This window comes from Strigops habroptila, chromosome 6 (assembly GCF_004027225.2).
Source record: "Strigops habroptila isolate Jane chromosome 6, bStrHab1.2.pri, whole genome shotgun sequence".
Lineage (NCBI taxonomy): Eukaryota > Metazoa > Chordata > Aves > Psittaciformes > Psittacidae > Strigops > Strigops habroptila.
In genome coordinates this window covers 43,442,406-43,458,182 of record NC_044282.2, presented here as the reverse complement: position 1 = coordinate 43,458,182, position 15,777 = coordinate 43,442,406, and the positions used below count along the sequence as shown (strand labels likewise).

At 37.6% G+C, this 15,777-nt stretch overlaps 1 protein-coding gene across 1 annotated transcript in view; it reads right to left on the bottom strand.

Annotated features, from left to right (window-relative positions):
- Positions 1-15,777, bottom strand: part of SNTG2 (syntrophin gamma 2) — a 157,811-nt gene that overhangs the window by 67,031 nt on the left and 75,003 nt on the right. The window contains exon 9 of the mRNA XM_030491170.1: positions 4,720-4,847. Within this exon, the coding sequence (XP_030347030.1) occupies positions 4,720-4,847 (128 nt within the window). The remainder of the gene's footprint in view (positions 1-4,719; positions 4,848-15,777) is intronic.

Here is a 15,777-nt window from a genome sequence, read left to right as displayed (position 1 = left end):
TTATATCACATTTAGTGATGAAATTTATCCTCAACAGTTAAAAAATGTTTCCATTACTACCTAGCAATTAAGAGTATCCACAGGAACAGTCCTCACTGTATATATTATCTTACTTCTTACAGAGAAAAATGACATTGATAGATTGGTGAGAAGTGTAGAATGATAGACGTAGTGGTGCATTATTATAAAGGCAAATGAATAAAAAAGTTGTTAATAAGTAATGAAAAAGACTAATCATTATATATATTCAGATAGACTCCAATTGTGTCAACATGAAATACACTAATTAAAGGTGATTTCAGTAGTTAATACAATATTTCTCTTCTTGAGAATATTCTTCTCCTCAAGAAATTTGTCTTGAGGAGGCAAATGACACATACTACATTTTTTTATCTTTCCTTTAAAATATTCTGGGGAATATTTTTGCTCTTTTTCGTGATACGGACAAACATATTTCACAGTCCCACTCTGTAGTATTTTTATTAATTCTTCTTTACGTATAAGGAAGGAAAAAACCTATCAAATTTTCTCGTGTTTCTGTCAATATGTATGATTATGACAGAATCTAAAATAAATGAAAAATATAGTCTTGTGTCATTAAGTCACCAGTCTTAAAACTTCCTGGGAAAAATAAAATGAAAAGTCAAGTAAAATGAAAAGTACACGGTAACTCCTTTCTCTTATAATGAAAAAAGAGTAACAATCCAACAGATACAAGTTGTCCTGGCCATCTCATGACTAAAAGTATGCCCCTTTGTTGCCAAAGTTACTGGAAAACTCAAATGAAGGACAGAGGAATTTAAACTGCAGAGTTTAAACACCAAGGAAATAACATAGCCTAATCTGATTAGATTAGGCTAGCTTTAATCTAAACCACACTAAAAGTATACTGCAATCTAACAGACAACTGTAGCTATATAATATGTTTCTAATTGAAAAATGGTCAAAAATATTCAGCAAATGATGGTGATGCTGAAATGCCACATTGTAATACTCTATATAGTTTTAAAATAAAGCCAGCAAAAAGATGTCCTTCAGTAACATATCAGACTGTTCAACCTTAAGACAGACAATCATGAAAGTTTGAGCTTATTTACGCCACCAGAAAATTAATGCTGAAAATATGAAATAATCTTGTATATGATGGAGAAAAAAAGTGAATGAAGTCAGAGGGACCATCCAGACTGGCTGACAGCAGTTTACCACATCAGAACAGCAAGAGTAATTGAACTTACAGATGCTCTACAGAGAATACACAATACTACATATTAAAAAAATATCATTCTTGATTGATTTTATTAATGAATGTATGCTAAGTCTGCTGTAGTCAACTGCAAGAATTTCACAGGTGAAAAAGCTGTCTATCAGGGAAAAGAAGGATTGAAGAAAGCCAAGTGTGCATTATCTGTGAGTGGACAGACAGCAAAATAGTCATACAGGCTTCAATATCCTTTCACAAGCCATAACATTTTGCATAGATACAAGCCAATGTCAAAAGCCAGAGGGATGTAGATAATTTTTATAGAGAGAATCATACAGACCTCTCTGAATTTAATTCAGGTAGGGAATAGGTGAAAAGACCTTTCATACAGTCCATCTAGCTGAAGAAAAGGCACACCGCTGTGTATGTGACACTACAGAAGATAGTTCCAATACTTCAACAACATTAAAAAGTAATCTGGCTGTTCTGGCGCCAGTGCATCTTCTCGAGACCAACTGAGGTAACTCAGAGGATAAATATAATGAAGCATTGCAACAAAACAAAGTTATGACAAAGAACATGAGGGAGATAAAAAGCTACAAGGATGACATATAGACTCATGGACTCATTTAATACTGAAAAAGCAGGCATGCTGTCTACCAATATATGCAAATAGGCTCTAAGTGAATATTCAGAGATAGCAACATTAGCATATTGGTCAGCAGGATCCATGCTACATTCAGGGGAATTGTCATGGACTCATTAAAATTACTTTAGACTGATGGCTGAAATGTGAAAGAGAGCAGAGAAGTGTAGATATGGTTGAAAGGAGGATTGTTATCTAGACTGATGCCATCATTTATACTTGTAATAGCTTGTAGGTTTTATTTTGTGCAAAGCAGACACTTGATTTTAGACAGCAATTACTGAAGACAAATGTTGGAATTTATGTTTATATGAACACTGGGAAATGTAAAAGAAAGGATACAAGTGGAATAATTGTAAAAATATGTACACGCATTTCAGAGAAGGAGAGAATATGATAACAGCAGTCTGGTATCCCTTAGGCAAAATAAACACCTTTAGTAAGAACATGGGAAACACCTCATTCACAGTTAGTCTCAAGGTGGTATTCCTTTAATGCTCATATAGATATGCTTGTTGGTTTACCAAAATAAGCAAGAAGCATTTAGTAGCACTAAAATATCATGGGATAGCGATAGGCTTTATGGAACAATTTCATCTTCCTTTAGACTGTTCACAACAAAAAAGGAAAAAACCTCACCAGCAATAAAGGAGTGCTGTGTATATTACACATACATGGAAGTAAGACACATCACAAAAGAGTATGTCTCTCCAAGACTGAAACTGAAAGCATTAAAATCCTCAGTCCTCACAAGAAAAATGTATCTATAATGGGTTGATCCTGGGCCAGCAGCTAACCATCCACACTGCCCCTCACATCCCTACTCTTCTCCAGTGGGACAGCAGAGAGAACAGGAAGAATAAGAAAATCTGTGGGTTGAAATGAAAGTATTTTAATAAGCAAAGGGAAGAGGGGGAAAAAACCCAAACCAAACAAACCCACAGCAAAACAAGTGACGCAAAGGCAACCACTCACCATCTCTCACAAGCAGAATGATGCCCAGTCAGTCTCCAAGCAATGGCTAGCTCACCCCAAGCCTCTCCTCTCAGTTTTTATTGCTGAGCATGTTACAAGGCACAGAATATCCATTTGGTCAATTTGGGCCAGTGGCTCAGGTTTTCCGCCCTCTCAACTTCTTGCCCACCCCAGCCTACTCCTTGAGTGGGAGCAGAGCAGGACAACGAGAAAGCCTTGATATTTTGAAAGCACTGCTTAGCAACAACCAAAATACTGGTGTGATATTAACATTGTTTTAGTCACAATCCAAAATACAGCACCACATAGGCTGCTATGAAGAAGACTAAATCCATCTCAGCCAGACCCAGTGCAATACCAGGTGAATACTTGAATTCTTCCAAGAATCCTCGAAAAGCATGTACTAGTGTTTTGGAAACTGGAATCCCTTGGGATTGCTCCATCTAATGCGTACAGTGCACAGAATAGGAGTGAAACTGATTCAAACTATCAGGGTGATAACTGAACTCAGAGATTTAAATGTTCTATCTTCTTCCACTTATCCTTTAAATTTAAGAACATTGATGATAAGTTGATGATGAGTTGATGTGTAAATGTGCACGCAGAGATTTGTTCACTTAATCTCAGGAGAAATTCCGAGCCTTGAATGGTTGGAGGGCTGTGATAGACTGTGAAGGGTGAGACCACATGAATTATTCAGTTGAAGTAGGAAGGAAGGAAGTGGTTGAGGAAGTGATGACACACTAAATAAAATGGAATTAAGAGTTCAGACTGCAGAAGAACCTGGACAATTTATTATTATTCACCAGTGATGCTTTAACACAAAGTTTAGGAGAGGAGCTGCCAAATGATTTGGGAGACTAATTGCTCTAAGTTAAAGCAGTGTAACTGTCCTACTACAAAAAATAATGTTTTTCAGGTCATCTTCAGGAAACCGGTAACAAATCTGGCATAGATCAAGAAAGTTACACACATGAATTTCTGCTATCTCCTGGTAGCACACAACATATGTAGGTGATGCCTAAATGGAGCTTCCAATTCTCCCATTAAAAAGAATTAGAAGCAAATAAACATAGAGCAACCCATAAAGAAAATGGACAATATTAACAGTGAATAAACTTCTTTCCTCATATATATGGAGAACTATGGACTACTTGGACCACAACTACTGGTAGATTTGAGCTAGTCATACCACATGGAATGGTTTACAGAAAAAAGCTGATGCATGCTGCAACGTGTTAAACCTTTCTCAAGCACATCATTTATTGAAGCTTTATTAAACTTCACTTTTGCTTTCATGTTTCTTGAAGTTCAGGAAAATCACCTCTGACATCCTATTCCAAGGCTACTTTATGAACCATTACATAGGTCTCTGAGATGCAAAAAGATTCTACAATGAAAAATACAATATTTTGTACCAAGTAGGTTGCCAAAAACTCTTGTCAATATGAGTTTCTATATGACAGTGATACGTAGCATAGTCATGATGATTGTGCAGTATGTTATAATTTGTAAAGAAAAAGAAGAATTAATTGACAATATTAGAATTTGGGAATAGAAGTATTCTGTTAAGACCTATGGAATGAAATGTAGTACCTTAAAAATTAATTCAAGTAACACCAAGCTTAACCACTGTACTAGCTGCTGATGCTAGCTGAATTCCCAAGATACAACGGATTATAGAAACATACTGGTAGAGCTATATTTATTGACCTTTTTTACTTTATCTTTGGTAGCCGCCATGCATGCCATTAAACTCAAGAGAAGATGAACTGCGTACTTTTTAATAAGATGACTTTCATATCTCCACACAAAGAATTCTTACAGAGCCAACACTCCCCAGCAAAATATTAGATACAGTTAGCTAACCCAGTGCTTCCCTTTTTGGATTACAAACCTTAATTTATCTGTTCCAGCTCTGTACCTCGAGATTCGGGCCATTGACAGAGAAACTGACAAGGTGTCTAGCCAGCGCTTCTCATATTTTGGTTCATTAGCTATGGGTGAAGAGGGTGATGATGGAGCCTGTGCAGAATAAATGAGAATCAGTAAGTGCAATTTATCAGACAATATAGTGAAAAAAAGATGAATATGCATCTCTGGCTCTGCTTGTCTCTGAAGTGAATAATCATGGCAATATAATTATTCAAGAGTCTGAGGATTTAGTAGAAAAAATAAAAGGAAATATTCATGCAGAAAGGAGTGCTACCTATCTTGATATTATACTTGTGACAATTTCATTATTGCCTTAATATTAAATATATACATTTTTTTTTATATTTATAACCTACAATAAAAAGGGAATAGTTTTTAGTCATAAGTGTCCCTAATTTTGTCTAAATGTAACATAAAATACATTTTCGGTTTAAATTAATTTGGTCTTTGCAACTCTTCTATGTCACCAAAGACACAAATAATATCCTAATGTAAGGACTACATCAGAGAATACTGGTTTCTTATTTGTGTATTGTGACTTTTATCCATAATGTTATTTAATAGTAGATTTCTGTGTTATCGCTATCCATATACAGACTGGTGAATTCTGAAATATCATCTTTGATGTTTTCCTTCAAATGCTTCTACTAGAAAGGCAAGATTGTAGATATTATCTGAGCAATAAAGGCTGTCCAGATCTCACAATAGCGAAAATACAAAATTTTACAATCTACTCATTTAATTTAACTATGGCATAGAAAAAAAACTTTAAATCAAATGTCTGCAAATGCAAATTAAATTAGGGGAATTAGCCTGGATGTGTAGCTATTGATGAATAGCTTAACCCAGAGCTTATCTACAAACTGTTCAGCCTGCTCATATATGTAGCATTTTTTTGTATTGCAACTAAATAGTGCATAACAGCACAAAGAATGAAACATTATAAAATAAGATATTTATGAAATATTAAAAATCACAATAAAGTTGCACTAAAACGTTCAGGAAACTGCAGAGAGAGATGTATTTTAATTGATATAAACTTGCAGATCATGTAGTTTGTTCCTTGTGAAATAATATCCAGAGGTTTCCATCACTATATCCATGACTGGAAGTAAAGAACTATGCCCAAATTGTCAAAAAAGATTGTAACTATGTTTTTTTACAGGCAAAAATTAGAAAATGCTGGCAACCACTGCTCAGTGTACCACCTGAGATTTATGAGCATGATTATGAGCTTAAAAAAATTAAACAACAGAATAAACTGGGAGTTTTTTATAGAAAGCATAAAAATCAGAAATTGAAAAGTATTTATTGGTATTTATGTCTTCGCACTACTACAACAGCTGAGCATTTCACTCTTTTATAAAGCTAGTAATATTGTTTACAGAGAGGCAGCCGAGAAGGATTCATGGACATAGATACTTAGGTCAAAGTTTGCCGTTTGTGCTGTCTCCAAATCAAAATTATTTGTCCCATATTGTACAGGGCACTTTCTGTTAGAGAAGGGAGTTGAAAGTTGGTTATTTTATACAAGCTGTAAATATGCACTAAGTAGTACTTAACGAAAGCAAATAAACCACAGAATGACTCACCTTCAGCTCTATTATGCCCAGGTGTTTAAAAAGCCATTAAACTTACTTAAAATAAAGAATATTCTGGGAATGGTTCTATTGCTATTTCTTTTTCTTGTTCATAAGGATTTAGGGTTCATTTCGCCTGTCTAAAGCTCCTTCTTACAGTCAGCAAGGGCTGATCTTCCTATTTACTTCTTTAAATAAATCACAATAGTGAGTTTCACATTCTAACAGGACAACTGAGAGTTGGTGATGGAGGGACACTTTTCTACTAAATGAAAAATTTGTAACGAAATTGCCAGTGTTGGCAACACTAAAGAATCTTTTAGACTGCAATCTGTTTGGGGAAAGGAATTTAGTTTAGAGTATTTGCAATCCCTAGAACAATCCAGCTTTCATTTGACCAAGATCTTCTGGTGTTGTTGCAGTATAAATATTTCATCAAGTCCATAGACTAATTCTATTTCATACAATTAGCCACAAAACTCTAAGGTGTCTCCAAAACTTAGTATAAATTTAATAATAATATCATACTGAAGAATCCAATGCATATTTTAGAATTCTGCACAAATCAAAATAATTGTCAGAATTACATGCAATCCGAAGTTCAAAATGATCACCATAATCTAATGTGCCTGTCTGGAAACTGAAACGTCTAAGAACAAAGCAGAAGGTAGCTTATTACAGTCAAACATAAGTGCTTAAATATGATCACTGAATTTAAAACCAAGGATCAGAAAATAAAGGAACATAAAAATTTCTGCCGCACCTTTGTTTGCCTGTTAATTTGTTTACCTGTTGTTCCCATCCTTTCAATTCTTAAGATATGGAAAATATCTAGACAATTTAAACATTAAAAAATCTGTCTTTTTCTTGTGAACTATTAGCTGTACTTCTTCTAGCAAGCTGTTGAACAATACTCTGTAGTAATGTAGGTGATTTAAGAGCATTTGGCAGCAAAAAATTATGAGTGGGTCACTGGCAATTTCATGTTTCCATTTGGCTCCTTACACTCCAATCAAATGCTTTAGTAAGATACCAGTGCGAAACAAAAAATATCTCAATGTAAGTAATGATAATGATAAGATCCCCTCTCAGTCATCTTTTCTCCAGGCTAAACAGGCCCAGATCTCAGCCTTTGCTCATAAGAGAAGAGAGATGCTCCAGTCCCCTAATTATCTTCATAGCCCTCCGCTGGACTCTATCCAGTAGTTCCTTGTCATTCTTGAACTGGGGAACCCAGAACTGGACACAGTATTCCAGACGCAGCCTCACCAGGGCAGAGTAGAGGGGGATAATCACCTCTCTCGACCTGCTGACTACACTCTTCCTAATGCACCCCAGGATACCATCGGCCGCCTTGGTCATAAGGGTGCATTGCTGGCTCATAGGCAATTTGTTGTCCACCAGGACTCCCAGGTCCTTCTCTGCAGAGCTGCTTTCTGGCAGGTAACCCCTAACCTGTACTGGTGAATGGGGTTATTCCTCCCCTCAGGACCCTACACTCACCTTTGTTGAACTTCTTTAGGTTCCTCTCCACCCAACTCTCTAGCCTGTCCATGTCTCACTGAATGGCAGCACAGCCTTCTGGTGTTTCAGCCACTCCTCCAAGTTTTGTATCATAATCAGACTTGCTAAGGGTACACTCTGTCCCTTCATCCAGGTCACTGAGAACTTAATTGAACAAGACAGGACTCCATAGTGACCCCTGGGGAACACCTCTAGCCACAGGCATCCTACTAGACTGTGCCGCCAATCACAACCCTCTGACCTCGGCCATTCAGCCAGTTCTCAATCCACCTCACTGCCCACTCATCTAACTGAAACTTCCTGAGCGTACCTATGAGGATGTCACAGGAGACAGTGTCAAAAGCCATCTGGACAAGATGGTGAACACCAGACTGACGAAGTTTGTTAGACACGACAAGTAACAAAAAATTAAAAAAACCCAAACTGTAAACAGCCGCAGAAGCAGCTCATGATACTGAATAACTGAGAGACAAAAGGTCTGCTAAAAATATAGTAGGTAAATGTATAGTAATGCACATGAGGAAACACAATATTAACTTTCCCCATACTGTAATAGGATATGAACAGACAATTAACACTCAAAAATAAGATCCTGCTGTTGTGGGAAAAGCAGATGTAGAAAGGAATGGAATCATTTTCACACAAATAATTAAGTAAACAAAGATTCATTAATCTGGAAAAGATGCATCTGAGGGAATTGTGACAAGGGATGTAACAAATAAATAACAAAGAAAGGGATTAGGGAACAGTTGTTCACTTGCCCTTTTCATATAAGCAAAAGGAGTATTGATTAGAAATAACAGTAGGATAAAACCAATGAAAGAATGTTTTTCTCTATATAACAAACTGGCCCAGGAAGCCCCTATGGCAGAAATCATTGGAGGTGCAGGAAATAAATCCTATAAATAATTGTACATATTTCCTCTGGTTTTGTATTCTCTGCAGGGCATCAGCTGGGAACAAGCTATTTGGCTAGATGGTCCTTTGGTCTGACCCAGTGTACTGAGTTGGCTGACCTTCAAGCCTTCTGTCTACTAAGCAGCTGCTGCTGCTCATGTTGAAAATTCTCCAAAGCACTAAAAAAATTTGGCTGTTTAGAGATCATCTCTGCAACCACAGCTTTTATCCTCTGGTTCATTTCACACCTTTGACATTCTGCTGAGACCGCCAACAATGTCGCCAATTAATGCCAATTTGTTTGTAACACCTGTCCATTAAGAAATGGATTGAACACAAAAATCTCATTTTTGACAGAACACTGAAGAAGAATCAGGTTGTAATGACACATAATCACTACCCACCTGGGACAGCTGTGTACTGTTGACCTAGAGCAGGGTCTGATTCTCTATCCCATTAGCAATCTATTTGATTGCTATGGGGTTGACCTATGAAGGACTATGTAGGCAAGTACTTTGTTGCTTTTTCAAACTACTATGTAACAAATCATTATGGGGCAACCAAGAAGTCTTCCCAGAAGCAGAATGAGTCCAGAAAGTCCTCCACTAAGGGAGACATAATGAGACACATCTCTATAATTAAGTTTTCACTAAGAACATAGGAAGGAAGGTGAAAGATCACCTATCTGGGACTGTCAATTTTTGCAACTTTTTGTGACATACGTTTGCAGAGTTTGGGAACAGTTACTTTATTTTATTTATTCTTTTTCAACTGCCATTGATTCTAGATCTCTGCAAGAAAAATATCATGTCCTCAGAAAGAAGGGTTTCTGAATCCTCCCTAATAATGTGATTTGCAATTTCTGCTAGGGCCGCACCTTGAAAGCGTCCAAAGTGATATTTTAGGCTGACACATTGCTCTTTTCTTAAACATGGGCTTCAGGCAGGTTGAAACTGGGTTGATTCACTTTTGGAGTCACAAATACACAAATATCACACAAAGGGTGATATTGCTCAGCATGATTAAGCTTGCTTTCAAGTATACTTTTCTGGTTTGCAGAAAGGCAAGTCTTGCACAGTCTTCATAGCAGATGTAGATGAAGGACTATACCTGGAGCAGCAATGTATCGATTGCAAGCATTCTTATACCACAGTTAAAGTGAAGAGGCAACAATAATCGGCACAGTTTATTCTTAGGAGACTAAGCTAATTAGCATTAATGCTTTCTTCCCTTGAAACATGCTACTTTTTCTCCTTACCACGATGCCTTGCTGTTGTCACCAGCATTGGGAAATAGAAGACAGAAGAAATTCTTATAAATATCTGAGCTTTTGACTGTACATGTAGCCAGTGCAAATTATTTCACAAAAGATTTGTGTTCTGTAAGAGTTTGATCTTCTATCAAAACTCCTTAATTTTTGCAGTTATTTTCTAAACTTGTTGGAGGGTTTCAAAAAACAGGTAAGATACACACTTGCAAACTTAACTTCCAATAAATATATTTTAATTCATGTGAATTAATAAATTTAATTGTTATTTTGGTGAAAATTGACACATAAAACAATCTAAAAGGATATAAAAGGCTAGCAAATAATACAAACAGCATCACAGAACAGTTAAGGTTGGAAGGGACCTTAAAGATCATCACTGCGGGTTGGAACTAGATGATCTTAAAGTCCTTTCCAACCCTAACTATTCTACGATTGTATGATCTAGGTCAAACGCCTCTGCCACAGGCAGGGACACCTTCCACTAGACCAGGTTGCTCAAAGCCCTGTCCAACCTGGCCCTGAACACTGCCAGTGATGGGGCATCTACAACTTCCCTGGGCAACCAGTTCCAGTGCCTCACCAGCCTCACTGTGAAGAATGTCTTCCTTATATCTAACCTAAATCTACCCTCAGGACCTGTGGACACATCTCATCAAGTCCCATGGACTTGTACATGTTCAGGCTCCTTAGATGTTCTCGGAACCTGATGTTCTCCTACAGTGAGCAGTTCTTCATGCTTCCAGTCCCTGCCTTTGCCTTCTGTCACTTGGGCCATGGGGCTGGAGCACTTTCTGGTGAAGACCAAGGCAGAAAAGTTGTTGAGTACCTGTCGTAGTTTAAGCCCAGCCGGTAACCCAGAACCACGCAGCCGCTCGCTCACTCCCCGCCTTCTTATTCCTCTCCACTCCCGAAGGGATGGGGAGGAGAATCAAAAGAATGTAATTCCCGCGGGTTAGTCCAGTAACAAAGGTATAATACAAAACCACTACTGCTACCACCAATGATAATAATGATTAAGAGAAATAACAAGGAGAGAGAATACAATTGCTCACCACCCACTGACTGATACCCAGCCTGACCTGAGCAGCGATCTGGGCCTTCCGGGTGGCTCCCCCCAGTTTATATACTGGGCATGACGTGTGGTGCTATGGAATACCCCTTTGGCTAGTTTGAGTCAGGTGTCCTGTCTCTGCTTCCTCCTGGCTTCCCCTCCTCCCTGGCAGAGCATGAGACTGAGAAAGTCCTTGGTCGGAGTAAACGTTACTTAGCAACAACTGAAAACATCAGTGTTATCAGCGTTGTTCCCAGGCTGAAAGTCAAAAACACAGCACTGCACTAGCTACTAAGAAGGAGAAAAGATGACTGCTATAGCTGAACCCAGGACAGTACCCACCCCTTATTCCATACCATTCACGTCATGCTCAGATCCCACATTTTTCAATATACCAAAGCTTTCGTCTCATATATATGTCTCATATATATACATATAGCGCCTTCCCCATACCCTGGGTACCCAGGTCTCCCATTTCCTTCCAGAGATGGCCTACATTTTCCCTAGTCTTCCTTTTTTTTTTTTTTTTTTACCAACGTACCTACAGAAGCTTTTCTTGTTGCTCTTGATGTCCTTAGCCAGATTTAATTCTATCAGGGCTTTAGCTTTCCTAAACTGATCCTTGGCTGCTCAGACAATTTCTCTATATTCGTCCCAGGCTACCTTTCTTTGCTTCCACCCTAAGTAGGCTTCCTTTTTGTATTGATGTTTGACCAGGAGTTCCTTGTCAATCCACACAGACCTCCTGGCATTTTTGCTTGACTTTGTCTTTGTTGGGATCCATGGCTTAGAGGTGGATTTGGTAGTGTTAGGTTAACATTGAGTTGGACTCGATGATCTTAAGGGTGTTTTCCAACCTAAATTATGTGATACCCACTAGGAAAAAATATAACCTTTTATTGATCATTTCAATTTATCCTTTTTTTGCTTTAGGGGATTTATTATTTCAGAGTGTATCATTAAAGTCTTAAGCTTGTTCTGTAAACTGGTATTTCTACCAAGCACATGTGTATGTTGTAAGAGGTATGACTAATTCTAGATTACTATCTTTATTGATACTGGTTCAAAAGGAGATGATTACGATGAGGCTGTTATCTATCTCTTGAGGTATTTTTGCTATTTCCACTTCACTGAGTGTTGCTGAGAATTTCTAAGAATAATACAAAACATTCCTCCACAAAATATGCATATGAAAATGCTAGCAACATTAATACATTTGATATTTATATACTGAAATATTTTCCTAGTAAAAACAACTCTGAGGTTGAAAACATAGAATCATAGAATTTTTTAAATTGGAAAGAACCCATAAGGATTGAGTCTAACTCCCCGCTCCTTGCAGGACTACCTAAAACTGAATCATATGACTAAGAAAGAGCATCGTCCACATGGTCCTTGAATTCTGAAATGCTAAAAAATGGCTTGGCATAGCTTCATTTCCTTAATCTATAACTGAAAACATTTAATGGACTTTGGTAAAAACTTTTAGGTTAGTAAATACTATCTTTCTTGCATCTCTCTGGCGCAAGCTGGAGTGTATCTTGTCAGAAGTCCATTACTAAAAGTACTACAGCATACTCAAAAGAAAGCCCTCAATATAATCTTGTCCTGGGTTCAGCTGTAACGGTAATTTTTCTCCTTCTCAGTAGCTGGTGTGTTTCTCTTCTTAGTAGCAGTGCTGTGTTTTCGACTTTAGTCTGAGAACAATGCTGATAACACTCCGATGTTTTTAGTTGTTAGTAAGTAATATTTACTTTGATCAAGGACTTTTCAGTCTCATGCTCTGCCATTGAGGAGGGGCACAGGAAGCTGGAAGAAAGCAGAGACAGGACACCTGACCCAAACTAGCCAAAGGGGTATTTCATAGCACAGCACGTCATGCCCAGTATATATACTGGGGGGAGTCACTCGGAAGGCCCAGATCGCTGCTCAGGTCAGGCTGGGTATCAGTGGGTGGGTAGCGAGCAATTGTATTGTGCATCACTTCTGTTTATTGTTTTCTTTTCCTTTTCCCCTTTTAGTTTTATATTCTCTCTCCTTGTTATTTCCCTTATCATTAATAGTGGTAGCAGTAAAAGTTTTGTATTATACCTTAGTTACTGGACTGTTCTTATCTCAACCCGTGGGCTTTACATTCTTTCGATTCTCCTCCCCATCCCTCCGGGAGCAGAGGAGAGAGAAGGGGAGGAGTTAGCGAGCGGCTGCATGGTTCTGGGTTACCGGCTGGGCTTAAACCATGACAAATCTGATTTTCAAAGAAGGCACATTTGTCTTGCACTTATTCTGGAGGAAGAGAATTAGAGTCTTATAATTTCTTTCAACAGCACCAGCAATCATCAATTCACTGTGAATTGGATGAGCTCTCTCTATAGTTGTCAGTCAGTCTGTGACTGAAATATATGTATATATTGTATATACAAATATTTTTATATATAAGCAGGGTTACTTATATATATAAGTATATAAGTGAACCGATCTGACCAACGTATGGCTGAGCATTTGCTAAAACTTATTCCAGGGACAGACAGGAAACAGAGGCTGTAGACTAGCTGGAGAAGAAAACAAGACTGCTCCGTTTCACACTAAAAGAGACTTACATTAGCTTACTTTAATCCTTGAATAACACCATTAACAAGTGTTCAGCTGGCAGTAGAGACATGAGAGAAAATCCTGTGATGCCCAGCTAAAGAAACCCATTATTGTGATACCTACTGTAAACAGAAGTCAATTAGAACACTCAGCTTGTCTCAGAATTCAGAGGGATTTAATGACGATTATCAAGATACCTGTGCAGTCCTTTGATGCAGCATCAATTCAGGAGAGAGTCTGTGTTTATTTATTTTTAATGGAATTCTTCGATGCAGGTGCACAATTCTGTGACAGCTTTAAGAAGACAGTAATTATCTGGTAAAGTATGCATCACCAAATCATTTAATAGATAAAGGCTTCTATACAGGAAACAAGCTCTTCCAGATGAAGTAACAATTTGGAGAAGTAATTTGATGTCTTTAAAATTCAGTGAAAGCAGCAAATTTAATTATACAGCTCTATTCTACATTATTCTAATTGACAGACATTGCTTAATTAAATGGGAGGAAGGTGAAACAGCATGCGAAACAAGCATGCTACTCCCTTTCTATCACAGAAAAAGAAACATTTTAAATTCTAATGCTGCATCAGATGCATGCTTTTCAAATTTAATGACTGCTCTTGAAGACATTTAATGCTTTTTAATTAATGGACACTTTTTCAGACAATGAGCACCCATATTTGATGTTTACATGCAGAGTCTGTATAGCAGTACATGTTAGGAACTTAACTTACACTGCCCTATTCGCTGCAATAGCTATGCATTTAAATCAATGGGATTGCTATTCTACCAGTGAGGAACAAATTAAAAACCTTTAAATTATGTAAGTTTCCCTAGAAGTGATTTACAATGGAAATATTAGTGAATATTTCATTACAGCTGTGCTGCTAGGTCCTACTACTTTTTTTTTTTTTTTAATGATCCAATAGGTACAAGCCTGACTAGATATTTTTAGAGAATACATATGGACTGTTTGACAGAATCTTGCACCTTTTTCTTTAATTTGTTTCCCTCAGGCTAGTCTGTAATTGGCTCCTGAGTAACCTCAACAACCTTGCCTGGAACATCGTTCCAGATATATTCCTCCTTTGTGGGGCTGGGGACAGGGGCCAGAGTAGTTTATATTAAATCTCGGCATAAAAAGCAGGAAGTAATTATGACTCAAACTATAACAGCAGTCAGAAATCAAAACCCAACATTAAAGGTATGTAAGGAAAAGAACAGAAGAAAACATAATGTTGAGATTATTATGGTTTTACACTATAAATGCAAGTGTACCCAAACTTCAAGTGTTACAGACAGCTTTTGGCAGCCTTTCAACTCCAAATGGGGCATGCTGTCCTTGCTTAGAAAAATTAGCCCAAGGTGGAAAATTCTTTGAACTCCACAAAGTCTGCACACCCCTCAGGATAAACCTGAGGCTTGACTGTTGTTTGTATCCCTAACTAGAAACTCAGTAGGGTGTCAATTTATTGCAGGAATGACACTGGATGAAACTCTGCGGGAGAGCTTGTTGCCTAAATTTTACTATTGGTTTTCACTGTAAGCCATTTCTAGCATGTACCTGAGCTGCTGGACTTCATCTATGCTAACATCAAATCTAGAAACACGCCATCACTATACGCCTCTGTTTCCATGCTGATCGTTACCAGAGCCTGGCATTCGTAACAGCAATTGAACATACCTTGGCAACAGTAGATGGATCTTGCTGGTTTAAAAAAAAACAAAAAAAAAAAAGTAAAATAGAAAAAGAAAAAGCTTGTTTTCATTTCTTCTAACGCTTCAGCTTCCTCATTTAGTCATCAGTCTCATGCATGGTACCCCATGTTTTTCCCTCTAATCAAGGACTTCTAATAATCCCTCCTAAAACATGTGAAAGATGGCTGCTCTTTCTGTTCATCATGTTTGCAACAGGTGAGAAACGGTCATAAATTTGTTTACTCATAGAAGAGAGTTTCAAATTCTAACTTTCTAATCTAGCTCTGACCTGAAGTTGTCCATTTTGCACCTTTATAGTCATAGGCAGGAAAACAGATGAGAGAAAAAAAGAGAGATGAGTTTGTCCAAGAATCAAACGCAAAATAATTAATTAATTCACTAAATTTCTC